The 27,946-nt window shown below is 35.5% G+C and overlaps 1 protein-coding gene and 1 long non-coding RNA gene across 4 annotated transcripts; one reads left to right on the top strand and one right to left on the bottom strand.

The window, feature by feature from the left end:
- Window positions 1–43: 43 nt before the first annotated feature.
- On the bottom strand, window positions 44–27,946 carry LOC148832680 (cAMP-responsive element modulator-like). 3 transcript variants are annotated; one of them, XM_088918424.1, is made up of 8 exons: window positions 27,829–27,946; window positions 21,161–21,287; window positions 19,675–19,821; window positions 17,674–17,771; window positions 16,173–16,315; window positions 14,838–15,026; window positions 2,093–2,249; window positions 44–1,144 (listed from the first exon to the last, which is right to left on the bottom strand). In XM_088918424.1, exons 2-8 carry the CDS (start codon window positions 21,281–21,283, stop codon window positions 1,000–1,002), a joined length of 1,002 nt encoding a protein of 333 aa, XP_088774550.1. In that variant the 5' UTR covers window positions 21,284–21,287; window positions 27,829–27,946; the 3' UTR covers window positions 44–999. The 3 variants fall into 3 exon arrangements, with proteins under 3 accessions (XP_088774550.1, XP_088774551.1, XP_088774552.1); XM_088918425.1 differs by having other exon boundaries at window positions 44–721; XM_088918426.1 differs by lacking the exons at window positions 14,838–15,026; window positions 16,173–16,315; window positions 17,674–17,771; ... (1 more) ...; window positions 21,161–21,287; window positions 27,829–27,946 and adding an exon at window positions 9,260–9,345 and having other exon boundaries at window positions 581–1,144.
- LOC148832681 (uncharacterized) lies at window positions 8,996–21,248 on the top strand. Its single transcript, XR_016091239.1, has 3 exons — window positions 8,996–9,025; window positions 13,672–13,786; window positions 21,175–21,248. It is a non-coding gene; the product is annotated as an uncharacterized LOC148832681 (long non-coding RNA).

Here is a 27,946-nt window from a genome sequence, read left to right as displayed (position 1 = left end):
ACTGGATTATATTCACTTTTAGATTCACAATAATTACCAGTTATTTCTTAAATTATTAACTTTTTAATAGAAAAATCCTCTCAGAGGTACATATATAAATTTTGGTCTTATACAAGATAGTATTTTTTTAATCTACTGCAGGCCAATCCTCAGGATCCATTCCACATTTAGATGTTGTGCTGCTAGAAATTGCATTCGTGTATGCCAACATGGTTGGTATACAACAGATCTATCAGCTTCAAATAAAATGGAAAATATTGTGTAAAAAAGTTGAGGTTTTGAACTTTGTGAGAAATAACTTTTCTCCCTTTTTTGATAATAAAAGTATGAAGGTTTCTGTTTTCTTTAAACGCATTTAAAATACAAATGAAATGGGACAGGGGGCATTTTTGTACTGTACACTTCAAATATACTCAGAATTTCCTATTACATTTTTACAAGCGCTCTTAACAAATCACACTGAGGAATGTAAAATATAATGGAGTTAAGAGTAACAGAGCTAAACAAGCAGGTCTAATTGTTTGCACCTCTTAACAAAAAAAAAAGGTTTTCAACTAGTATTCCTTGAGGGCACATTTAATTTGATTGTCCATTATAGATGTCTTTCAGGTTTTGAAGATCTTCTGTTAACTTCTTGTTCTGGACTTCAAGTATCGCAAGGCGACTCTCCAGACAGCTTATATACTCCTTCTTCCGACGACGACATTCTCTAGCAGACATCCTGCAAAGAGCAGAAACGACAGGGGCAACACGCGATATTCACATGCTAAATAATTCTGCGGGAAAAAGTGCTGTACGTTATTCTCATTGCAAACATGAATGATTGTTTTCCAATACTTTGAAACAAAACTCAAGAGTTCTTAAAAATAATAAGCCAAAAGCAGACGTGGAGCACAATATGAAAAACGTGTTTTTTGCCCCCAAATCTTTACAGCAGTCTGTAAAACCACACCCTCTCATGCCTTTTATAGTCTTTTGGTTCCACAACCAAGCCGGTAGTTATTCTGTTTTATGGCAATAAAGGTCTTTGAGAGCTTTAAGTTCCTCAATGAGAGTCTTGTTTTGATTTTCTAGCACAGCCACACGATTTTCAAGACATTTGACGTATTCTTTCTTCTTCCTGCGGCACTCCCGAGCAGCCTCCCTGGAACCAACACAACAAACACCTTCCATAAAAAGTGAATTGAAAAGCATCGACAAGCAAAATAAGCAAGCCATCGACACATTCAGCCACTTTGGCAGCTTGATTTCACGCTCCGCTTGGAAACAGCATCCACCCTTAGAAGCTATAGAAGTCAACTGCTGGACACATAAGGCATAATGCTGGCCATACAACACAAATGGTCAAGACATCTAAAAAACTCAAGGACAAGTGATCAACAACACATACAACTCTTTGGAGAGACTGGAAGCTGAAATAACATAATAAGAAAGCATCGTTTTAAGTCGAATCAATCAATCCAAATCAATTAAATAAAACCAATTTGTAAATCAGAAAAGAAATAGAAAGCCAAGTCAGAGGCCCCGGTCGTAAGTAACCATATGTACTAAAAACTAAAGCATGCTTGGATGCAAAGCAAGAAAAAGGGTGAATCCAAGGGCATACGGGAGACTGCATGCAACAATACATCCACATCTAGCCAACACAGATTTACATGATTGCAAACAGGAAGCACCCAACCAAAAAAATCATCAGAGGAGACCGGGAAGTTCAACAGCCCAAGCCATGGTAAGTAAACAAAGGATGTATAACAAGCATGGCCAATAGCAAGCAATCAGAAAGCATTGCGACAGCAGAAACCATCCTCGGTCTCTTAAAGCTTCATCAGTTTCATGCACTGATGTGACTATTGTGATAAATTGTTTATACAAATACAACTTTTCTGAATCTTGAATGTGCGCAAGTGTCATGAGAAACACAAAATATAGTGACACAGTATGTTTATATGACAAGTGTGCATTTTATATAACATTATACATTAGGCAAAACATTATAATGGACTATTATTCTGGTACTGATTAATATTTAAATAAAAACGACTGAGCCTTGCCAGATTCTCCGGCATCGATCGGAAGGTTTTGATACCCATACCTGTTTTTCATTAGTCTGAGTTCCCTCTTCCGTGTTGCCTCCTCAGCAAGCTGCTGTGGGCCTTGCAGAGAGCCAGGGGAAGCTGCCATCACAACCCCCTGTGGCAGACTTGACGTGGGTGTCCTGATCTGGTAAGTTGGCATATCACCGGTGGCAGCTGAGACAAAAATCGGAGACTGAATTTTATAAAAGAACAGGTAAAGGTTTATTTCAGGCTGAAAGGAAAAGAAAAGAGACATAACGTTTCGGCTGTGGAGCCTTCTTCAGATGTCAAAACCTGGACTTTTTCAACTGAATTTTATATTGCAAGCAAGTGAATTAATTGTGAGAAAGCTATTTAGATTACAAGCCCATCATAGCAAATAGACCATAAAGTAACAATTCAGAAATGTAAACCCAGTTTCAGTATAAACATCAGCCAAGAAACCTTAAGATTATTCAATAGAATACAAAGAGGTTTCTTGTAAAAAATTAAGTCACATTGCAGCGATGACACAATATTCAAATCAATATGTAGTTGATCTACACCTGCTTATTATATTTACACAGCGGACTGGCACCGTTGCTGCACATAAACCATTGGAATGTCCCTAAACAACAACAGGATCAGATTGACACACTGTAAATATCTACCCTGGGCTGGAAGATCGCCCACAGTACAGGATCTGACCACAGAGAGCATAGGTCTAACAATGTGATCAAAACAATGTTGCAACCATTGACAATAACAGACACACAAAAATGTGTCATGGACCTCAGCGACTCTAATTTGGTTTATTCCTAGACTAATTCCACCATTACCAAATAAAATACAGGAAGTGATTAATTGAAAAACACAGTTCTTTGCTAATATCAAGAAAATTATCAACGATTTTGATAAGCAAACCACATTTGTGCAGACAAGTGCTATTCAGTCATGGTACCACCACTGTAGTGACAAGTACATGAAACACCATAGGTTATGTTTTGTAGACATGCACGTAGGAAAAATAAAGTAAAAAATAAAATATGAAACACTGATCTTGTAAAAGCTACTTAAAAATATATAACGTAGGTGTTTATGCTGACATCTTCCAGGCAATGTGGGGAAGCAGTACAAAAGGCAAACAAAATATTAAGAGAGGCTAAAGGAATTTAATCTAGAGACTTGATTCAAATAATCAAAATCCTCCCAGGCATAAAGAATGCAGAATAAACAGCAAAGCATGAACCAGAGGAAATAAGAAACTGAAACTGCATGGCAGTTAAGTGAAAGTTAAGAACATGAGGAATTGATCAACACAAAGCGCTGTGGGGGTGTGGAACAATCTATTTAGTCAGGCTGAAAATGATACTGCAGTTTCTTTCAAGAAATGACAATAGGTCCCCGGGTCAATCAGCTTTTTCAACGTCACTACCGTTTTCTGAGTAATCCTGCATCTGTGTCTCATTCAGTGATGTTACACCTCAAGTAAATGTATGAGAAATCAGTCAAATATGCAGTAGCAGATTTTTCTAGTAATGGAGCAAAACTGTGCTGTAAACTGTTTTATGCATGCAGACGTCACCTTTCCACATCCAGGTTCATAAGCATTTTTTAAACCGTGTTGTCATGCTTTTAGTCACATTCAGGAGGTAATGAGTAAACCTACTATTAGACATTAATTCTAATTCTGCCTTCCGAAAGTGTCTCAGTTTTATACTCCAGTTATGGAAGATGCATGTCAGTAAAATTTCAAAAACACAACAAACCAGTAAAAAAACTGTTCTTTGTTCAGAATAATGTTAAGAAAAGGTCAATTATAAAATACACTGTTTTCACAAGAAGGCAGATTTTTTCATACACAAAACAAAAGATAAAACTCCATCTTGTAGATTAGCTTTATGCTGTTAATTGTTTCGTATATATTTGGCTTCCTGAGGACGTCAATGGTATAAAATGCTGTTGCACATAAATAAATCATAAGACGTAATTTATGTCCTTTCCCAAAAAGGTTTTCATCAAGTCAGCTCACAATACGTAACGATCAATCAATAGAGTTCTAGAAATTACATGAACACAGGAAAACGTCTAAAATGTTATTTATGAAAAATAGCTGTGACCTGCACAGATTAAATCGATGTGACAAAAAAACTAGAAAACATAATCTTAAATTACTCAAAGAATCTGCATTGTCTCAGTGGTTTGTTTTTCAATTAAGCTAATCTAACTGTTTGTCATGCTCATCATTCTCATCATGTTTAATTATCAAAGCTATTCAGATTTTATGCATAATACTGCAAACCACGTTTAAGGCAAAATGACTAAATTACTATCTAATTTTTAAAAATGAAAATCAAAATTGAACCAACCTACAATGGTCAGAAGGTACCCTGAACAAATCAGCTAGAGTCAAAGAGATTTTTTTACTATTGAATCTTCAGCAAGGTTAAAAATACAACTGCAGAACCAAGCTAAAACTGAACACTAGCATGTCAAGTGCAATAAGAAAAAAATATATACTGTATAATGGTTTGGTGGTGAGCAGACGGCTTAAAGTTCTCAATAAATGCTTGCTAAATGGATGATACAATGGGTGCTGTGAAGAGTTTGCATACAGTAGCTGTCCTACTGTAGGTCCTCAAGACAGTTCAACGTAGCCAACAGTGGTAGTACAGGAATCTTTGAACATCAGAATTTGGTGAACATCCGATGTGGTGTTTTTGTTCCTTCAATAGACTAAGAAACCAGAACCAGTCAAGCATTGAAAGAGTAGTGCACTCTAGGCTTAAGAAAAAAACTTCCTATATTATTAATGGACATACTGATTTCCTCATTGTGGAAATCACATGCTAAAAGACTAGAAATACTGATTTCCTTATTATGGAATACACAAATCTAAAGACATGTCTCTGGTTAGGGATGTACAATTTAGGACAAATAACTAATTTCCCATTTTGTAAGCATGTGTTTTATATAGAGTGATTAAGTTTTGATTAGTTTCTATGTATTCTAGGACATAAAAACTCTGCACTATATTAAGAGGTTTCCGTTCACAATATATGGGAAATACTGGTGTTGTTTATAAGAATGCATGGCTCTGGAAACTCATAGATCTGTAAATACTTGTATAAACTGTGAAACACTATTTACGATGTAAATATTAATTTCTGTTCCTTTATTAAGCTTACTGCCTGGTTATGAGGCAGGCCAAGAACACACATGCTGTTTAACTTGATACAAGTCTATTTTACACAAGTTACTAAAAGAAGGAAAATCTTTTGAGTTCACATCTAGAAATATATAAATTAAGTGAAAAACCCCATGGATTTTAATCCATCTTGCTATTCCATTTGAAATTAAGCCAAGTGGAAAGAAGATTACATTCAGAGAAGATAATAACACCATATGCTTTTCTATGTAGAAATATTTTTTATCAGATCATTACATTATATCATGAACATGAACAGCTTATAGTAGTCTAATGGAGTTGTACAGTATATTTAGAAAAATATGCCGTAAAATATGACTTGTACAATTTGAAACAGTTTGCATATAACCGAAAATAGATGAAAGGAACTAGAAACTAAAAATGTTCTGAAGTTAGGATTAAGTCAGAAGTCTTAGATGCTCCATTTAAACGAAGAATAATACGTAAACGTATATAAATCCAACTTCACTCTGATTGCGGCATGTTAGAACTACATACAAGACAAATAACAGTTTAAAATTAAATGAAATAGAAAGACTACACTGATGTCTGACTGAGCACAAAGCCTTAGTTTTCCAACTCAGCGAATATATGTGGTGTCCCAACACCACTAGAACTCAGTTCTATACTTCCAGAAACCAGTTTCACAATATTTAAATGAACTAGGACATAAAACAATTTCAACATAACATTCCTTTATTTTAATTCAGTGCTTTAACTACTGTACTGTGTCACAAAATGATATTGTTGGGGGGGGGGGGGGGGGCAAGGTCAGAGAGGACTGTTTCCTTCCTCAACCCAAGATAGGATTTCTTCCTTGGTTAATACCTGTGTGAAATATTAATTTAATTAATCAACATTAGTATATTCTCCTAACATATGGTTAAGAAGGGCTTTTTATACATGAATCTCTACTGTTTATGCAGGCATATTACCAAACTTGCATGGCTATACACTATTTATAAAAAACACCAGTTTCTTGTTTTGTAGCCTGCATATTTTGCAACAATTTAAACAACTGGCACAAATTTTATTTCACCATGTACTTTCAGTGCTGACTTTTCATGTTATCTTGTTTTATGACAAGTATACAGAACACCAATTCCAACTCAAATTAACTTAAACTGAAGGAGAAACAATGACTCACTGCGGGGGTGGCTGATACAGTTAACCCCACCTGTGACTGATCATCAAAAATGGTCACCTATTAAGAGCTTTTTAATCACAAATAAAATTCAAAATAAAACTCAAAATACTACTGTTAACATATAAGGGTTTGAATGAATTGGCCCCTGACAACATGATTGTTAACTTCCTAAAAATCTACATGTCATGTGCAAACTTTGAACTCTATTCTTCTTTCAGTTCCCAATATGAGCCTCGAAATACTAGGAAACCACACTTACTGTTGTGTTGTGCTCCTACAGTGTGGAATGATCTCCAAACTCATGTCAGATTTTGCATGTCAGTCAACACTTTCAAATCCTGTGTTTAAACTCAGTTGTAAACTTTAGCTTTTAATTCTGTTTCTTTTACTGTTTTAATTTCCCTATCTATTGGTTTTGTTTGACTGTTTTATTGCACAAGACCTTTAGATAATGTACCATGGATGGTGCTATATTAAAAAGTTATCATTGCGGAGCAAATTATTAATTATTGAGTGGAGGAGACAGAATTAGCTTTGTACGCGGAAGTTGTTGGAAATAATGAACCATACTAGAGTATTTTAGAAACCATGGCATGACTGCATTATTAACTTTAAACAAGCAAGGTGATCATTTACAGGCACCACTTACCACCAATATTTAAGGGCTAGTTATTTAAGGGCTAGCTAGTAAATCAGCAGAAAGAGATCGATCCTTACATCAGGACTGACAACAACTACTGTATGAAAACTCCACCTCACACTTCACTCCCTGCATTGCTTCTTATAGTATAATCATAGGAAACTGAGTAGCTCTTATTTCAGCCCTGTGTTTTAGATGTGGTAACAAACAATAACAAGGAAGATAACCACACTGCTGTAAGTTTAATGTTTTAGAGTGCAATTGTTTTCACTTCCAAACGAGCCTTGCAACTGCCTGCATTATTCCTGTCAGTCTCAAAACATCTGGTTTTAGAATTGCGTGCAATTTACAAAGACACAGATGACACTTACTGTCTGGAGGCTTAATTTAATGTGTGTATGCTTTCTAGGATAGTCTAGTCCAAACTCTATTGGGATTCCATCAGAGTTAGCACAGAGAAATGATCAGAGAATGACTTTCTTTGGAAAAATCGACAGTGATGGAAAATAAAAGCAAGATCTATTGCTATTGTGATTGTGATTGTGTATTGTACATTTTTTCCTTTGGATGCTTGTATCCTTATAGATCTTAGAAATGCATTATTAGTAATGTATTTAATTTTCATCATTTATGGTGGAATAAGTAGAAAACTATATCACATGCTTATGAAAGGAGGTGTGTTTTAGTGAGGGGAACAGACTGAGGCGGGCAGGTTCCCCCTCCCTGCGAAAAAGACGTTGTGTGTCCCCCATGCTGTTACAGCTGAAAGACATGCTGAAGGAATAAATTGGAAACGCACGTATCCTTAAGAAAAGCTAATATTCTGTTATGCGTACAGACAGCCAAATGTATATTTCCAGGAAACAGCGTTAAATACCTTTAAGTTAAAGTATTGCGTAACAGTACCACCTTGCTCCACAACGGCTACGTTTCTTACGCAGAAACTGACGGGTGTCATTAAAATAGACTCACGTTTTTTCTCGGTGCGTATTTGCACAGTAAACGTATAGAAAACTAATTAATTTAGATGAGTCAAACACAACATTTTTTTCTACAATTTCAGTCGTGAAAGTCTTAATTTAAAAATTATTAAAAACAATAGAGTTTCTGATCAGAATAGAAAGGGAAAGTTAATTAATTGATTTAATTCACATCTTCCTAAATCATGTCAGTCCCAAGTTATGTATTCCATTTTAAACAACTACAATTTTATATAAACATACATCCATAAAGAGCATTGCATTTTTATATTCTAGTATGTACAGTATAACACACAGGAAAAGTGTCACGCTATGCCATATATTTCACATTATTATTGGGCTAATGTATTACGAAAAGTATTAATTGAAAAATCGTATTAATCTGAAATACCTGACAGCTATTGACGAAATGTATACATACAGTGACAAAAGCAAGTAAACACTTCGGCTGGATTTATTAGAAACTGTTGCTGTTTATTTTTGCAGACAATACCATGGCTTGTTCGTTTAAACCTTCACCGGCTCAGACAGAGCTGCAAATTACGTAACCCGAATGATTAAATTGGCAACGTCTTGTTCCTGCAAAAGGAACTGCCTCTAATCACAGCATGACTCTGAACTGACGTCAATGTACATCTTATTTGCTATTTAACATTTACATTTCCCTGCCGAGATCTGATTCCAGGAAACCTGGTGACGTCAGCAACAGTAAATTGAATGGGCTGAGCATTCAGCCGTCTCAGAGTCAGCAAGACAGGAACTGAACAGACTGGGAAGCGCTTAAGATCTATCCAACCTATTTACCAATTGTTAGTTTAGACGTTTCAAGTAAAAATTACAGCTTACGAGAGAAACACCGATAATTTAACAAGCACCGACAATTGTTGCCTTCACAATTCTCTTTTAGCAAAAACATCCAGGAGGCAAAAAACACGTACAGATGAGTAGTTTAAAGATAAACATGGGAAAAAACAGGACAGACATTTGCAAGTTTGGGTAAGTTTTAAATCAGATTGCACTTCTAAAATTTTTCATTAAATTGCTTTAATCTCAATTAAATGCATTTAAAACCTTATGAGTGGTATTAGTAAGAATTCTAAATGTTATTAAAATTAAATTTACAAAAATTATATAAAGACAGTTTAACACTAAATGAAACCTTGTGTCTTATATAAAAATATTAGAGGAGCATTTTTAAAGCTTTGTAGCATATATAAAAGTTAGTATTACCTGACTCAGTCTCATCTCCAGTTACAGCCATATCTTTTCTTTCTATTAATCCAAGAGAAACCCTCTCCTTCTGCCTTCTACATGAAATGAACCCCAATCAGCAACTATGTGTAGGATTACAATTAAGAGCATTGACATCACAATGACATCACTGGCCTCCTCAAGTCAATAAGCATGGTTTGTCACTTGAGACATCCCCCTGCACTTAGTTCAACTGTTTGTTTTTGCTGTTAAAGACAAGTGCAAGGCTTAAATGAGCACTATAATGCAGAATTAAATATTTTATATAAACACTGCTGTGACCTCAAGATTCTGAATGAACTCAACATGTAATTACAGTAAGTACACATTCAAAAATATCATATTTAAAAATAAACTGAGAAAACATAGCTAATAAAATATTTTTATTCTAAACTATAAGCCAAAAAGGAATGAATAGCCACTAGTGTTCCAAGAATATTTTGTAAAATGCATTTGTATAAAATGTCTTAAAAGGGGGCAGAGTCCAAGGTTCATTGGTGGTCTAACATCTGTTACCTTATGGCTTTAACATCAGCTAAGAAATTTAATAGTTTCTAAGAAACTAAAAAATATATTTCCATGGTAACAAAACTTGATACACTTTTTAATAAAAATGGGTGTGCGCACATACTCTTACTATTTCTGCCACAGTATTTCTGAGAAAATTAATGATATTTTGATGTAATTTCAATGAGTATCAATGTCCGATCCCCATCAAGCAATTAAGGAAATGCACTTTTGATATAAGGAGAAGACAGCAGACAATACAGTCCACTGAAAACAGCAATTTCAAATTGCAACTATAAATGAAAGTGCCTCCCAAGTGGCTCAAGCAGTGAAGGTACTTGCCCTAGTGCAAGCTGAGTGCTACAATCACAGGTTCAAGCCATGGGTCATGGGTTATGTGTGTATGCTGAGTGCCACTGAAGGCAGGGTGGGATTAGTCTGCAAGGGCTGTCTTGGCTCTTAGCAACACTGCGACCCCTGTGGCCTCCAGGTCTGGCAAGGAGGGATGTGCCTCTCTTCAGGTTGGTGCTGAACCTCTGATCTGTGTGACATGTTTAAAGATGACTGAAAGTGGATGGGCCAGACGCATCTTCCAACACTCTCTTATTCTCTCCTGTGTGTGGCTGCAAAGTGCACAGCTACGAGCTAACGTGTGAAAAGCAGAGAAATGGGCACAACTAACTTTAACTGCCTTAGAAAACAAGCAGTTGTAGATGATCAGAAGTCGTCGGATTAAAGGAAAAAAGGGTATCCTAAATCGTAAAGGGTTATTAATCTTCAACAGTGAAAGAAAATGTAAATATTACAATACAAAACCATACCCCGATAACTCAAAATGCATTAAATGTAATTATATTACTTAAAAGGATATTATAAAGTTAAGCAGACATCGTAAAAGTACATTAATATGAACATTCGCTAAACATTTGGATACAACATTTTTGTTTTTTTTCTCTAAGAAAATTTATGTAAAAAGCAAGAAACTAAGTACATTACATACTGTCTTAACTGCAGACAGCAAAAATTTCTTTACCAGAAGCCTAAATTAGTCACAAAACCTACATATTATATAACTAGCAGTTACATTTGGCTAATGATGATTAATCTTTCACCTTTGACAATGACTGCCTCTCCCTCAGGATGGCACTCATGGAGTTCATTTATTATTTACAAGGCTTAATATTAGTTTTGAAGCTATTATGTTCATTTTTGAAACCTTATAGTTTTCAGTCAAGTTATTCAAATAAAAAATCTGCAACAACTTCTAGTACAGAAAGAAATATGAATGTTTTATAAATAATAAAAGCATATTTCATACAAACCACCCTAACCCTAACCACACACCCCCTTTACCTAATGTAAAGTAAAATGATTAAATTAAAACTTAAATGCTACTCTAAATAAAGAAACCAATGCACAGGAATTAAAGAGGGAAAAATGCTCAGTGACCCCCTACTGTGCACTTGTCAGTGAAATGAGATGAAAATAAGCAGCTCAGGACTGCCGCACTCAATAGCTCAATAGCTGAACAGGTTATAAGACTAGAAAGAGGATGGAGGCTGAGGTAAGATCCCAAGACACTCCTCCATTTTCAGATGAACAATCTGAATCAATCACCATGATTGATTACACACAAATATGAACTCCTGTATTTAAAAACTTAATTGGCATCTTAAAAAATATACCACTTTCCTACATAATCACTAATTTAAGAAATAAGACAATATTTTATGTTTGATTACTACACACTGAATACCAAATGATACAGCAGAACTTTGGCGTTAAAAACTCCTTAAGAAAAGAGGTTGATCATAGGCCTGAAAAACATGACGGATGTTTGTTTGTAAATGAAAGATTAAGATTTAGATAGTATTCAAGCCTGTGCAAAGACCTTACAGCTGACGTTTAATGTAAACAAGTTAAGAGTATTACATGCAGGTAGCAAAAACAAACTAAAGGTGTAAATATAGGGCATCATTGAGCTAGATAGGCATTTAAAAGAATATGGCTGAGGAATAAAAAGACAATGTTAGGATATAAGGTTAACATTTAAGCCTAAAAAAATTGAAATCAAGAAATTCTCTGTTATTATTGTACAATATGCTAGGAAGACCCCATTCAGAATATTGTGTACACATTTTGGCACCATCTAACATAAAGGATATTTCTACTCTGGAATCAGGTCAGAGGGGAGCAACCAGATACATTCCCGGGCTTAAAAGAGTTGATTTTGTTTTTGCTTTGACCACAGAAAATTATGTGAAAGTTTGGTTCAAGTAATTAAAGTCCTCTAGAGTATTTACTACACAAAGCAAATCCAATTCTCCGAATCAAAAGTGTAACACGAACCAGAGGACACAAGTGGAAACTATGGGAAAATGCATTTAAAACTGAGAATAGAAGGCATTTTGTTGCACAGCAGATTGTGGGAATCTCCAACAAGCTACCCAGCAATGTTGCTGAAGCTGATACCCTTATTTGATGAAAGGGGTGAATCGGATGCTCAGATTAATTAACTGCGAACAAGCACCCTGCAGTGTGTGTGGGTCCTAATGCCCCAGTATAGTGGCAGGGACACTATACTGTAGTGGGCGCTGCCTTTTGGATGAGACGTTAAACCGAGGTCCTGACTCTGAGTGATCAATAAAGTTCCCCGGGCATTTCTCGAGAAGAGTAGCGAGTTATTCCAATGTCTGGGCCAAATGTCCCCCCTCAGCCCTTACTGTGGCCTCCAAATTGTCCCCATGTATGATTGGCTTGGACTTGTCCAGGGTGTACCCTGCCTTGTGCTCGTTGCTTGCCAGGTATGCCCCGGCTTCACTGCAACCCTCACAGGGAAAAGCGGAAGTGATCATGGATGGATTAATCACATGATAACCTGTCTACGATTAGCACCCCTACAGTTCAATAAAGCTTAATCACTGAAATACTCATTGAGAATTAAAGAATCCAAGTTCTAGCCACCGGTTTTCTTCTGGTTCTGGTTTTCTGGTTTCCTACCCAGAAGGGTTTTCTTCTGGTTTGAAAACTTTTAATTTTTTACATTGTTAACAAAGGACACTTTTGGGTCTAACCGGGCGCAAATAGGAAAAGTTGGTAGCAAAATGACTAAGTAAAACACAGTGAGACAACAATACATGAGGTTTTTTAAAAAGAGTACTGATCATTTTTAATCAACATTTACTTCAAACCAACAGAAACAGAACAATCTCAGTATGATGAGCGAGTATGCCTCTTATACATTTTTTTTTATATTTGGAGTTATGGATGCGAGTTGCAGTCTCCTGTTTGACTCTGCATCCAATCTGTTGCGATACTTCGTTTTTGTGGACACGTAAGACGAAAATCCGGTTTCACACAAGTGGTCACAAACGGGAGAAGAACAGAAAGAGTTTCTTATTTCTCTGATAATACTGGATATTCGTTTTTGGTGCTGCACCAACACTCTGCCAACTGAACTTCATTAAAAGCTGTAAGGAAGAGTCCGCAATCAGGTCAATGAACTTCTCATATTCTTGTGACATGAAGTCTCCAAGTTTTTTTTTACTGTTTTGCACATTTTTTCTTTTTCCCTTGTTGTTGCAGTAATTTCTATGCGATCCTACTACCTAGTAACATGCTGTATTCTCTCATTGCGAGCGTTTTTGAGATTTTTGAGATTGAGATCTCCAAACAAGATAGAAGAGCAGATGGAAGAGGAAATTTCATCCGACACCTTTGAGGTACCTTCTGGCTCCAGCAGTGAAAGTACAGAAATGTATTCAGAGAGTGAATTTGAAGATGACGTTTCAAAAGATATGCCTAATTTTCCTGACTTCTTGGAGCCATGCAAAGCCATCCTAACTCACCTTTTTTTTTATAGCAAATTTTTATTTTTCTTGTAGCCGAAGTGAGAGCTCGCGGAAACCCTGCGGACGTCCCGCGGAACCCTTGGGACACCATTTGAGAACCACTGTTCGAGAACAATACCAATTTTTGTGTTCCGTTCCTCCTTTTTAGGTGAGCATAAGTACTGGAAAATTAGCTTCAGTTAAAGTAGTATAAAACTTAGTATTTGGTTGCAAATCCTTTGCATGCAATTACTGCATTAAGCCTGTGACCCACTGATATCACCAAACTCTTGGTTTGTTCTTTTGAGCTGCTTTGTCAAGCCTTTGCTGCAGCTATTTTCAGTTGCTGTTTGTTCTGAGGGGGTTCTGGTTTCAGTCTTCTTTTCAGCAAGTGAAATATTACGAATCTCTTTAAATGTAACAACTTCTCACAAGGACAAACCACAATGACACCGTTTTTATCTTTGATCCTGCAAGATCTGAAACTAACATTAACAGACAGAAATAAACTACAGTACAACACAATTAAACATAGAGTAATTTTATAAATATAAATTATAATCATTTTAATATTTCAAAAGGGCTTCAAGGATATTTTTTAAAATTCATAGAGTTAGGTGTATTAGTCCAAATACTAATACGCTTTCCATAAATTATTTATTCTAAAAATATACATTAATGTTGCAGTTGTAACTCAATTTCCTGTACTTTTAACTACTTCCTTCCACACTTCTGTCCTGCTGTATATACTGTAACTGCAGCAAACATTAAAACATGCTATACTTGTATATTTAAACATACTATTTTTTAAAATATACTTTCTTATTGTGACCCTTACAGTACAATAACAATTGATAGCAAATATATGTTCCAATACTCAATTCTTGCATTTTAATGCCGCTCAGTATATATTCCACAAAAGTAACTGTAAAAAACGCAAGATTACTAAACTATACTACAATACTAAACATTTGTTTGAGCTTTCTATAAATCAGTGGTTAGAATTACAATTAACCTTAAAATATATAATAAAAAACTTGAGCAATGTTTTTCATAGAAACAATTCACAGCAGTCTCCTGGTGTGCCTCTTCTATTAAAATTACAGTATATACTGTAGATCTTAAAATGATGGTTACTGTACAGATATACCTAAGGAGATAACACAGGCTTAGTTATTAATAGATAGGATATAGCAAAAAAGTTTAAGCAGTCTGCATACCTTGAACAACCAGTGGACTGCCTGGCACAAAAAACTGCTGGGTTCCATCCCCTGACTGTGTGGCATACTGCACAATAGTAGCACCAGGTTGTGGCGTTCCTGAATTTGTCATAGTCAAAGTCTGTAGTCCCTGGATGCCTTCGCTTCCTGGACTGGCAATGTGGATTGGTCCCCCTTGGGCAATAGCGACTGAAAAAAAATACAGATTAAGAACCATCTCTCTTTTCAACATAGCCCTTTTAGTAATGCAAAAGTATTTAGAAAATAAAACACTTGATTGACCTCATGATTAATCTGATAGAGCTTTAACCAATGGGCAGTTTTTTCAAACAGTTAGTGTTTACTTATTATATTTTGATTGAATTGGGTGGTTATATAATTGGTGTTTGCACCAAATCAAATTTGACTTACTGGTGCAATTCGTCCTACTCCAAAATGAGCTATTCATCATTTGACACATTGTAAGCTTCACAGTGCCTTTTAGAGGAGTAAGTGCTGAATGGAGGGGCAGCACTTCTCTCACTGAAATCGCTGCAAGTTGATGGGTGCCTTTCAAGCCCCATGAGTCACTGCTGTGTGCAAACAAGAAGTTTCTTGGTCGACTAGCCCATTGCTTTTAAACCCTGTCTTGGGACACTGTCTGTTGTTTTCCAATCCATTTGGGCCTTTATTACCAGTGCTAATTGGTCCTTGTACTTGATATGCTTGCTTATTTAAACTTTTGTTTCTGCACTCAGCATTTTATTTCAAAACTACTCTAGTTCAAGTATATTATTCCTTCAGTAACTGAAGGAATACATCTTTATGCAATATCTCCTCAGTTGCTAATTAAGAATGTGTTCTATTAATGTGACTAAAAAGCTCTTAACAGTTTCTGATGAACAGACACAGGTAGGAATGACAATGAATCAAACTAGGACCAGCAAGTCCAGGACTGAGAACGACTTCTCAAGCCCACAAAAACCCAGCAGTGCAGACCCAACTGTGTGCCAGCTCTTGGAGAATCCTGGACACAATCAGGTAATATTATAGCCCTTTTCAGCACCAGCAATGTCTTGATTAAATGGTCAACCTGCACTCTGAGTGAGTGGATCCATAGGCAATTAAAGTTTCTATTACTAAAACATTGAACAATTCCAAATATCCAATATCCAAATATCCTGGCTATGGATACTGATGAATGCTCACTCTTGTGCAAACTACTCAATGACACTGTGGATAAAACCTACTACTATACAGCAAAAAATGACCTAGAGTGTGTCAAACTCAATGAAATGACACTAAACTGAATTTTGTTATGTACTATTATCATTACTTATCATAGCTGGGACGTACTGTATTGACCAGTGCTGGTCTGATAGATAGAAGTTGGCACTGGTTGATGTGCAACATTTGAAGGTGTTCCCTCCTCTTCAGACTTCTCTTCTTCAATCTTTGGAACAGCCGGTGAATCAGATGATAATTCATTAAGGATTTTTCTGGGAAAAAGAATAATTAGGTTATTCCATTATGGAAATACCTTAAAACAGGTTGAATACGTTTTTATTTGTTTCTCAGTGTCTCTGGCCTCTATAAAAAAAATGTTCCTTTAACATAGGTAGGAGCTTAATCTAAATTTTATAAAGAATAAAGGCTGCAAATGCTACCCCTGAGAGTCTCAGTGTCTTGTTTTTTAACTGAATCAATCTAATATAATTATTCAAGGTCGTCAGAAAAACATAAACTTATGAACAACAGGAAGCCATTCAGCCTGTCAGGTTTGTTTAGTTGCCAATTACAAATACAAGCATCTCATCTATAGAGTTTTCTTATATGAAACCTGGGTATCAGCTACCGCATGGCTGAGAAGCACCTTCTAAGCTCAGTAGGCTACCAAAACCCTTAAATGTTTCCACACTTTGAGCTTTAGGACTGCAACCCTCCAAAGGCAGGCTTCAAGATGACTGAGGGGCCAGCAATAGAACTGCCAATTCTAAAATGAACACTGTTCTGTTCGAGGTACTACCAGTTGAGACATTGGTCCTGTGTCCTGTCTATCTGGTCATCTCATGATACCAGTGCAGATGTTAACCCTGATATAGAGGATAAATTCCATTCTGGGCTGTCCCTTAACTCAACTATAGAAGCAGTTTCTCAGTTCACTTCCTCATCTGATCACACACCATCAGTGTGGCAGTTGGACAACAGGGGCTGCCACGTTACTCAGGTAGGCGCTGTATTTAAGTGGTGGCTGATGTACTGTAGATCCGATCCTTTATGTAAATAATTTTGAAATCCTTTGAGATGAAGAATTCTATAGGCTGTCTTGCAAAAATATTAACCCTCTTCTAGAGGTCCCATTTTTTAAAATTACACTACTCACATTCTTCATCACTTGAATACGTAAACCGAACACCTTTGTGGGGACAGGCAGTTAAATATCAGCAAAAACAGCAAAGTAAAATGAATTATTAGATTTTATTAAGTTAGCTTGCTTTTCAAAAGTATTGGGACAGCTAAGTCAAAACTGTTATTTTTGCTTTAAAGTCAGTTTTAAGTACATTCAATTAAGATGTCAATATTTGGTTGCATATCCTTTTGAAACAATTATTGCATAAAGTCAGTGAACACTTGAGTGCACCAAACTGTTAGTGTAATCATTTACACAAGACATACACTCCATATCTTAACCCTTTACATGATTCAATCTTTGTGAAGCAAAATTGTTTGGCACAATAAGGTACGACATAGCATAAACTAACACTATTGAACATTTCACAGATATGGTCACTTTACACTTTTCACGTATTAATTGCATTGCTTGATTATGGGCAGAACATTAAAAGGTCTTTCCCACCTGTAAGATGGTCGCCTGGAAAGAAGTTCTCTCCTTTTTTGTGAGTCTGTGACACCTTCCGTTGTTTCTCCATCATCGGATTCTGCTATTGCCGCTACCTGAAAAAGTGTACAAGTATGATTAAGTCATATAAATTAACATTCCATATTTAAATTTACCCTAATAACAGGCATCTATAAATCCGAAGAAGGCTCCACAGCCGAAATGTTGTGTTTCCTTTCTTCTCTTTTCAGCATGGAATAAACCTTTTATTTGTTCCTTGGCATCTTTAAAGTATTAAATGTTACATCAGAAACTATAGAAAATAAAATTCCTTAAATTGTCATTGTCCTTAAATTGCTCCATAAACTCCAGGACAAATGAAGACAGGCTTTCAGGTTTTCCCTTAAAATGAAATGAACACATCAAATTATATATTTTCTATGATGATTACTGATGTCTCATTGCTTTGCATTACAAAAGCGATTCTCTCATTGGCTGTTTCCTTTTTCCCAAAACTGACCAAAGTAAAATAAAATCAAGGATAATTACCATTTGTAATGTGACTAGAAGACAAATTGCTAATTGTAATGTTTTATTGACTTCTTGAAAACATACTACATACAGTATGTACAGTATATAAATATACAGTACATATATCTACATGACTAGAAAAATATTCAAAGTTTTCGTGGGGTTCTGGGGTTCTTGTGTGAGGTGAGAGAATAATCTCTTAATTTCTATAAAATGTCCTTACAACTTCCTTCAACACCATCATACAAATAACATGGAATTTTAAAAGTGCATAATTATCAGAAATGCTTTTTACAATTCAACTTTAAAGTTGAGGTTCATTCCAAGCTGAAAAGCTGAACAAAATAAGAAAATCACAACATCACATCATTCTCGGTGTAGAATTTGCCTCCTCATGTTCTTTCAAAGATTGCATGCTGAGGTAACTCCACATTCAAGCTTTGAACTCAGTGAAAGGCCCAATGAAAAGGGCTAGAGAAATCAAGTTAACCATAAAATAACTATAGGGTTTTGTAATGGAGTGTCTCAAAAACAGGGTGAACACATTATAACCTCTGTGGGTTTTAGCCATTAAGTATAGCTTAGCGTCAACTAACTTTTGATGACTTTAAACTTGGTATAAAACCTCATCTAAAATTACTTCCATGTGGTGTATTCTTCCAAGTAGTGTAACGAATAAAATAGGTACCATACAGCTTCTTTTTTAAAATAAAATATAATGAGGTTTATAAAATATACAGTACTCAGTTTTTTAATTCCTTTCCTAATAATATGTACATATACTGTATATCATGTGCAGTATATATATTTTTTGTTTTATGCACATTTTGGTAATGGCCAACACTCTTTATGTTTTAATTTTTGAATTAATCTTTAATCTTGCAAATAAGGAATACATTAAATGTAATCTAACATGGAAGGAAAAGCTATGATGGCCAGAAACTTACTCTTCATGAAGCAAGAGATAAGTCCGCTTAAGATTATATCTGTAAACATTTAAAATGAAAAAGGAAAGCCACAGCAGGCTGTTAGTATGGTTCTTGAAGATGTGAAAGGCTTGTAAAGACCTGAAGATGTGAAAGAAGACATATAAATAAGTAATGTAATGTTGTTTTGTGTAAAATACTGAAAATTGTTTACAGTAAATAGTTGTCATTCAGAGAACAAAACAAATCCTAGATTTATGAAGGTTAAACTGATTAGCTTAAATCCTAAGTCCACAGATCCCATTAAGACATGCCTAACTGTAAAACAGATGACTCAGATCAGTTCCATTATTCCACTGAAACTACTTCTGTACAATCATGGGTTAATTTGTGTAGTAATCTACTACTTTTAAATCCCAGAAAATGACCGATTTTGACTTGAATTATCCAGGGAAAAGTGATTCTGTTTATTACACACACACGGTTTTGAAAATACTAATATCTATCATTATAAAAAGATGAAATCCTAAGAAGAGTAACTATTTTTCTGTTAGTAGCTTACCTGAACAGTCTGTATTTGCGGTGACTGAATTACAGAGGGCTGTGGTGCTTGGATAACTCCTTGAACCTGAACTGTTTGACCACTGGGTAACTGAACCACAGTTACAGACGAAGACACTCCTGTCACTCCACTGCTTGTGACTATAGCCTGGACCAAAAAATAAGAAGCAAAAATGTTTTGTTACCTACTCATTTTATAATGAAGTTCAGTTTTCTTCTAAAACAGAATCACTTTAAACCTAAACACCATTGGTGTATATATTTCAAAATGTTTTAAATGTCCGCTTTTCTGCAATATCTTACATTAATTCACTAATTGGCCAAAATATCTTGTAATGGATGTATTTAAATGTCTTTTAGTTTCTATTATCAGCAAAGATCCTCAGCGGTGCTTCTTAGCTCTTGCCACTTCAGCTGTTTCACAATCATGACAGAAGTGTTCTTTAAAACTGACTGTCAAAGCAGCAAGGCAGTTAGCTCACAGCAGATGGTTCCTGAGACTTGGATGCCTTCTGTGTGGAGTATTTTCCCCATGTGCACATAGTTTTTCTCCAGGTGTCCTAGTTTCCTCCCACTATCCTGGTTTGTTCAGTTAGTGTCTCCTACTTGTGCCTGTGTGCTTTGCACTGGATTGATATTGTTTCCCATCCTGTGAGTAGTCCCACTTGTGTTTTATGTTTCTGGGATTCTAGCCTGATATCATGCAGCATCATCCACATGCAGGAAATTTAATTTGTTCAAGCTTAATTTCGATAGGTTTTTTTTTAAACCAGTGTATGCAGTTTGGATGCATTCAAAAATCATTACAATGCCCTTGAAATGCAGTGCCTAACTTCTTAACATTGTGTTGCATAATACACTTGGACAAAACTGTCTTCAGCCAGGAATTTGTCTAGCCTTTGTTATACTAGGAGCCTCCTGGAGACTTTCTTTAAATAGTCTAACCAAGTTGGCTGATCTGGTTCCATAAAAAACATAAAAACCATCTTTTACTGTTGGAATATTGTTATTCAACACGAGAACAAACAATAGCCCTGGTGGAAACTTCCAAATCTTTTACACTGCATCACAGTGTAAACAACTGTAAAGGACTTAAATGTTCCCTAAGATTTTTAATGCGTTTTTTTTATGCCATTGATTTTTACGGATTTTTCTAATTTAGCTGTATCATTTCCAAAACCTGTATGTAATGGGAGAGCTGAAACATCCTAGCTGGGGGCCTAGGAATAACATCCCTCTTTTCCTCATGCAGGACTGGGAAAATAGCATGTTGGTATCCATGTTTCTGTTATTCTTGTAATTTCATAGTTTCCTGTTAATAATAAAGTAGTCTCCAGTTTTCCATAGGATATGTTTACATTTAAATTTTATAAGGAACAAAGCAGACAATTAATTTTGTTATATAAACTGCATGGAATTCAGAAGTAAAATAAAGCATGTACTTTACTGCTATATGTCTTAAAGGTGTATTAATTTTTATTTTTTACCTGTCCAATGGTAGAGATTGGAGATTGGGTGGATCGGTTCTTGATTTGAACACCTTCGCCATCGGATACAGAATCATTTACAATTCCATCCTGCTGAGAGTCAACCACAGTTTCCATGGTCATTGGACTAAAAGGAACACAAAAAATAACATTTTCTTATCTCTTCTAAATCTAAACTGCTTTGAACATTAAGTACATCCTAAACATTTTTTTTTTATTCCCATGTATTCAAAATGAATGAGCTTTTCATCAACATGACTGATCAGGCATGTGAGATCCTTAGGAAGGTATTGTTGTAGCCAGACATTTAACAATATGTAACACTGTAGCAAGCAAATCTTAAAAAGGATTAAAACAAACATTCTTAAATGATTCAATAAATAATATTACACCTGTAGTAGTTTCATTTTAACATTTAAGTCTAGAACATTATCTGCCGGGGCAGAACTTTTAAAATTCTTCAGGGAATTATGTACCCAAGGACGTCTGGTAGCAAACTGACTCATGTATCATACAAAATACAAAACTTCAGCTTGAAAAGTATTTTCATCACCAAATGATCTCTCTTGAAACATTCACTGAACAATAAACAAAATGTGAGGAAATTTCTGAAGGTATGTAGAGGAATTCTGAGATATGCAGTATTCCTCTGAAGAGAGGCAACAATAAAAGCAGCAATACTGTACATAAAAGAACAAGAATCAGTTCCATTCAAAATGTTAAGTACAAATGTGCCTGAGGGATTTAGTCATATTAAGTTGCAATAATTTGAAAGAAAACTGTTTTCTTTTGATGATGAATTCTGAATGACAAAACTGTAATGGTTAAACAGTGAACATAATTGCATAATGAATTTATTGCCATATGTTGTTTTCTACTCCTAAGGACACTGAATCACAGGTTTAAGTGGGAACAACTTCTTTTTTCCAAATGGGTTTAAATAAATAAGTCTATGTCACTACCTTAATTACTGAAACAATTGCCCTCTTTAAGATGTTTTGACTGCATTTTAACTTAAGCTTTTAAATGAGATTTTCTGGGAGGTATATTACTTCTTAATGGTTTCAAGCATCATGATGGCTGTCTCAGAATATACCCCAAAACATCAGCAGTTAGCGATAACATTTGCTTGCTTAAATGAATTATTCTTCTTCCTAAAAACATCTAAAAGTTAGTATGATTAAGCCATTTAAGATAATTTAAATTTAATAGAGAGCATCTATTTTTAAAAGAAAACCTCGAAAAAGAAGAATGGAACTTGTTCCTGACTGGAAAATGTATGAAACTGCACAAGTGTGTCAAGCAACAATCTTGATTTATATACAGTAGGACCATAACTGTTGACAATCTGAATTGCATTTGACCAGGAATAATGGTTGCCACATATTGACAATCAACTAAACTATTTTTGAAGATAGGTCAAAATTGAGAAGACAGTAGCTAGTGAGCTGATTTATCTAGTACTAACATTATCTCCCTCGAAATGAAACAAAAGTGGCTTCCCAGAGGAAACCCTTTCAGTCCCATTAGTCTTCCTCACAACTTTATTGGTCCCTGGGGCTGGAAAAGTTGTTCCCTTTGCTAACAAAAACTCAACAAACTACCGTTACTCTTTTTCCAACTCATCACTAGCAACTACACAGATATACCATCCAGACAGCAATACTAATAAGTACTATATTCTACACAGGGAACAGTGTTCATGTCTTTCTGTAAAAAAACTTGTAGACGGTTCTTTTGATTTACATTATCCTTTTTGGCTTTGTAATTGTTTTACAATTTTGTATTTTTTGATAGTAATTTTGTGTCAAATTGTTCGTTGAAGTCTTTTTATTGTAATTCACGTGTACATTATTGGGGTGGAACCATTGCACAGTGGTTAGCAATGCTACCTTGTAGCACTGGGGCCCAGGATACAATTCCTGGGTTGCTATCCGCATGGAGTTTGTATGTTCTCCTTGTGTTCACATGGGTCTCCAACAAGTGATCTAGGTTCTTCCCACTGTCCACACATACCATTAGGTTAACCAGCTTCCGAGAAAACTGGCCCTGGTGTGAATGTATATGTGTTCGTGTACGTGTGTGTGCCCTGTGATGGACTGGTGTCTGCTGTTTGCCATGATAGGGTCCAATTTCCCAGTGACCCCATATTGGATAAAATGGTTAGAAAATGGACAGATAAATAGTAAGTAATTCAAGTTAACAAGCAATTACTCTTCGATATTGGAATTGTCTGAAACCCACATTTTGGAAGTTCCATAACCTTAAATGGGGAAGAGCCAGAACTCACCTTGTTTGAACATGTGGGCAGGACCAAACTGAAGGAAGGATGCAGGCTCTTCTCGAAGGCTCAAAGATAACTAGCAGGGAAGCACGCTACAGTGTGTGCAATATAGCTCTTAATAAAACTGGCTTGAGAACAGTCAAGTAGATAAAGAAGCTAAGTAGAACTGCACAAAGGACAAAATTATATTCTAAACAGACTATCGAAAGTCTACTTCATTCCTTTTTTGCTGAGTTTTTTAACGTATTGTTATAGAATGAAAAGCTTCATTTAAATTGTGTTCCTTCACCTTATCCTTCAGCCCCTCATTCCAATCCTGATCAAGCCCTGAAATACTCATGTAACTATTTTGAATTAGATTTTCCCCATTGTATTGGTGCTTGAATTTGGGATAAATTCTAATAGATTTTAAAGCCGCCATTTTGATTTTGAAATGTTTACATAATACATTGGTCATAGCATTTTGATGGATCTGCCCAACATTTCATTATATAAAAAATATTATATACTTTGTCTGGAGATAATAAAAATCAGAGCATTCAACCATCAAAGAAGTGAAATTTAGAAAAAAAAAGATAAAATTACAGTGTTAGAAGCCTAATAATAATAATAATAATTCACTCAACAACTTACATAGTGCTTAGAAAAATAGTTTCCGCCTATAAAGTTTTAATGACAAGTGCTACAAGTTGGCTTATACTGTATACGGCCAGCGCAATCAATTAAAATGTATATTAGGTGCTTTAATCATACTTTTTTACCCCTAGCTTTCAGTTTTGGAATAAGCCCCATTTTTAGACTCATATGTTGTCCTTTCATAATACCCTGTCACTGTTAAACTAACATATTATTAAAGCATCAATGTTATATTGACTAAAAAAAACAGGAGGGAGATACAATGGCCTCATAAGAGACATTGCTCAAACATAATTCTGTAAATCTAATCACTAAGATTTTAGCAACACGCAAGCAGTCAATTTGTTGGCCAAGAACATTTACTGTATCTGAAGCCATTTTTTTTGCTGTTGCTACTGTATATATTTAATCATATGATACATGTTATATAGAAAATAAATGACAAACTGCAAGAAAGTTTGACTTTGTAAAACAGCACACATATGTGTACCCCTCACAAATGGAGATACACCACCTTGCATTATAATTGCATTTAGAATTTAAAACATGATTATTAAATTCTACACATTTTAAAGGATGTATTATTCCATTAATAAGGATGGAGGTGTACAGTACTGGAACTTTCAAATGTTTTTAAAACTGACAAATAATGTAAACCATTTTCAAATGCTCAAAGCCTCAGTCCTTTTAAGTTCAAAATAAAAGGTTATGCAACCCTTCACATACAGCCCTAATTATTTATATTATTACAGACTTGCGGCTCCCCTCTTTTCTTACCCAACTCTCCATATTGACCTTTTCTGTTGTTTTATCAGGTCAATGTGACCTATAATTTTTTTATATTCAGATTTGAAGAATGTATATGATTTAAAGCAGGGACGTATAAAGAACTAGGTTTCGAGGTTTTAATAAAAATAAACATTAAAAATACTAAAAAGGAGACTGAAATATTAGAAGACAAGATTCCTGGAGTTCTTTAAGAATTTGTAACATATTGGAAACCTCCACCAAAGACACCTTATGTACATTGAGAGAACATTATATCATATATCTTTTTAAAAATATATATTTTGAAAGAACAATGATGAAAAGAACTGAAAACAACCATTTTTTAATGAATAATTTTTATTTTAAGGCCAGAAGAAAATATGTAACTTTGTTGACAACTGCACAAGACTAACAATACACAACTAAGAAGCAGACTGTAAAATGTAGTTTATATTTCATGGCTCTGTATTAACAGTAACATGCAAAAGGTTAAACAATATACTGTAGCTAGGCATTCCAATAAGTGACAAAGCAAAGGATATCGCTCTCTTTACTCACACATGGTTGCAGTGGCAACAGAAATATAACAGCAAGGCAGAATACTTTGAGTATCAAATTTGGAGTGGGGTGAGAGCTAAAGGTCAAATACTTTTGAGGTCTGTGTGAGAGTTTATCTTTATAACATCTTACCTATGCTTCAAATACAAAACACATCAAAATGTTGTCCTTTGGTTATACCTTTTGTGTGCATCAAATTGTTTTTAAAATATTTTTTTCTCTATTTCAGAAATTGCAGACCTGTGCCTTCAATATTATTTTTTCCAGCAGTGTAACATACTATCCTAACCTACTATTATGAATGTAAATTTCTAAAACATCTGTTTCTCACAGGTAAGACTTTATAAATTGCAGCTTCTCTAAAATGCTTTGGATGTTTCCAAGCAGAAACTCACTAGGTTAAACTTTTAAAATATTTTACTGGTTCAGACCAGACCAGAGACTAGAAACCTGAAAAGATGTACTGTTGCCTTAACAAATTTCCATCCCTGAAGGGATTTAGCTACATTGCAGTTACACTCCTGGGCTGACAAGCAGTCAAAACATAATAGCATGTTTGAGGAAACTGAGTTTTCTTAAACAAATATGCTTGGTTTCTTGTACATTTTGAACGACTACCTACTGTTAATTATTTAAAATAATTGTAATACAATTCACGTTTAATTCATACTTATTTTAGCAATCTTGGCAAAACCGATTGTTGCAAACACCACTTTATAAAAAGCAAAACCTGGCTATAATATATAATGGTATATAACATAACTTGTTAGATAACTGAACTGAACTCGGGTAATGGGGTTCAGTTGGTCAAAAAAACCTCAAACGGTTAAACCTATTATTCGGTGTGTTTAGCTGAATAAAATTATTGCTAAATCATAACTGAATTAGGTTTATGTTTTACGCAAGCGGTTTTGCTACCCTCCTCCACAGGCAGTAGAAAAACAACTATTAGAAAAAAAAACAATGAATGCTGTGAGCAGGGCGTTGTCGGTTTTTGGATAGAAGGGAGGAGACAGGTTCTGCGCCATTTCTAGAACCTTCCTGCTCAGCAACGGACGCCATTTTAAATAAAAATATTTAAATTAAAATAACACACCCAACAGCGGATTTTTGTTTTTTTAAACTTATCAGGTCGCATTGTAACCCGAAAAACTGACTTAATCGGTTTCGATTTTTTTAAAAATCTTTCCCGCCAAAGATAACGATAAGTCAATTATTTGCAATGAAAACCTAAAATCGGGACGTTGCGCGAAAAATAGAAATAAAATAATGAATAATTTAATACACATATCTAAACGTTATATGCGAAGTTAAAACATTAAATAAACTCTGCATTCGCACATACACTGCCACACAGAAACTATAAACGTCTTCGGCGGCATTTCAGTACACCTGAAGTTATGTTTAATTCGGTTTTATAACAATAAGTCAGAACATATTAGGATATCCATCTGATTGACGGCACAGAGCCTCGGAACTGTATTTCTAATTACTATTTTCGGTTCAAGTCCCCCTCCTCTCTCCCCCCACACGCAGCGAGCACTGCTGTCTAGCGATCCTGAGCTTATTGACTAAGACACATGAGATCCTCGTCACGTCACGTTTCTTTTTATTAAAGACCTAGCAGGGTTTTAGCTGTGGGCAGATATCCGATGTGAAGGAACCACGCAGTCACATAGAAGTGCAAAAAAACAAAAAGAAAAGTCAATTGCGCAAAGAAAATGCTGCAAGTTACTAAAAACGAGAACTGTTAAAGAACTACTAAGCAAATTCATTTTAATCAAAACCTGGAAGCCAATTCGCGCAGACTAGGTAATTTCTTAGAACGCCACTTTCCAGTACACCCCGCTGTCGAAACACTGAAGTGAAAAGAAACATTGCACTAAATACAGAGAAGTTTTGATAAAGCTGTCTAGGCGTGACCGATAACATTTCCACCCTTTCGCTGCGAAAGGAAATGTTCGCTTGTACAATATCCGAAATACACAACAATCCCTCATAAATTTTAATTCAGTTACTTTACAATTAAAACTAGTCATCTAATGAACCACGCACAGTGTCCCGAATTACCCCTGTGATAATTCACTTGGCAACTTTACACTTAAAAAAAAAACAAAAGTTACAACTTGTAAATGACATTGAACCTTTCATCGCTCCAATTACGTCCGCCGGCTGATAACGTTATTATTTGCACTTAACTCTGAGATCATTAAGGACATCTACTTTTTTTAATGCAACCAGCATAGTTGTGTATCGGAAACAAGAGCGAAGGACGAGAAGCGGTGTCTTTGCTAAGGAGGCTGTGCTGCTGTCACCACTGAGTACCCACGACCAAGTCGTCAGCGAGCAACTTCTCCCTGTCTTTTCTTTCTTTCCCCCCCTTCAAAGCCTCCACTTGTTTGCAGTGCCTGTAATAACTTACCGATGTTTTTTACGTAGTGGGACTCGTCACTGATTACGGTAGGAGTGGATGGCCTGAGCCGCTGCACACGTAGCCGCCACGTCAGCTCTGATGCTGCTGAGCTGTGTAAAATGTCGGC

Source organism: Atractosteus spatula, chromosome 6 (assembly GCF_055471065.1).
Source record: "Atractosteus spatula isolate fAtrSpa1 chromosome 6, fAtrSpa1.hap1, whole genome shotgun sequence".
Lineage (NCBI taxonomy): Eukaryota > Metazoa > Chordata > Actinopteri > Semionotiformes > Lepisosteidae > Atractosteus > Atractosteus spatula.
Note: the sequence above shows the minus strand (reverse complement) of the source record. Positions and strands in the feature narration are given on the sequence as shown.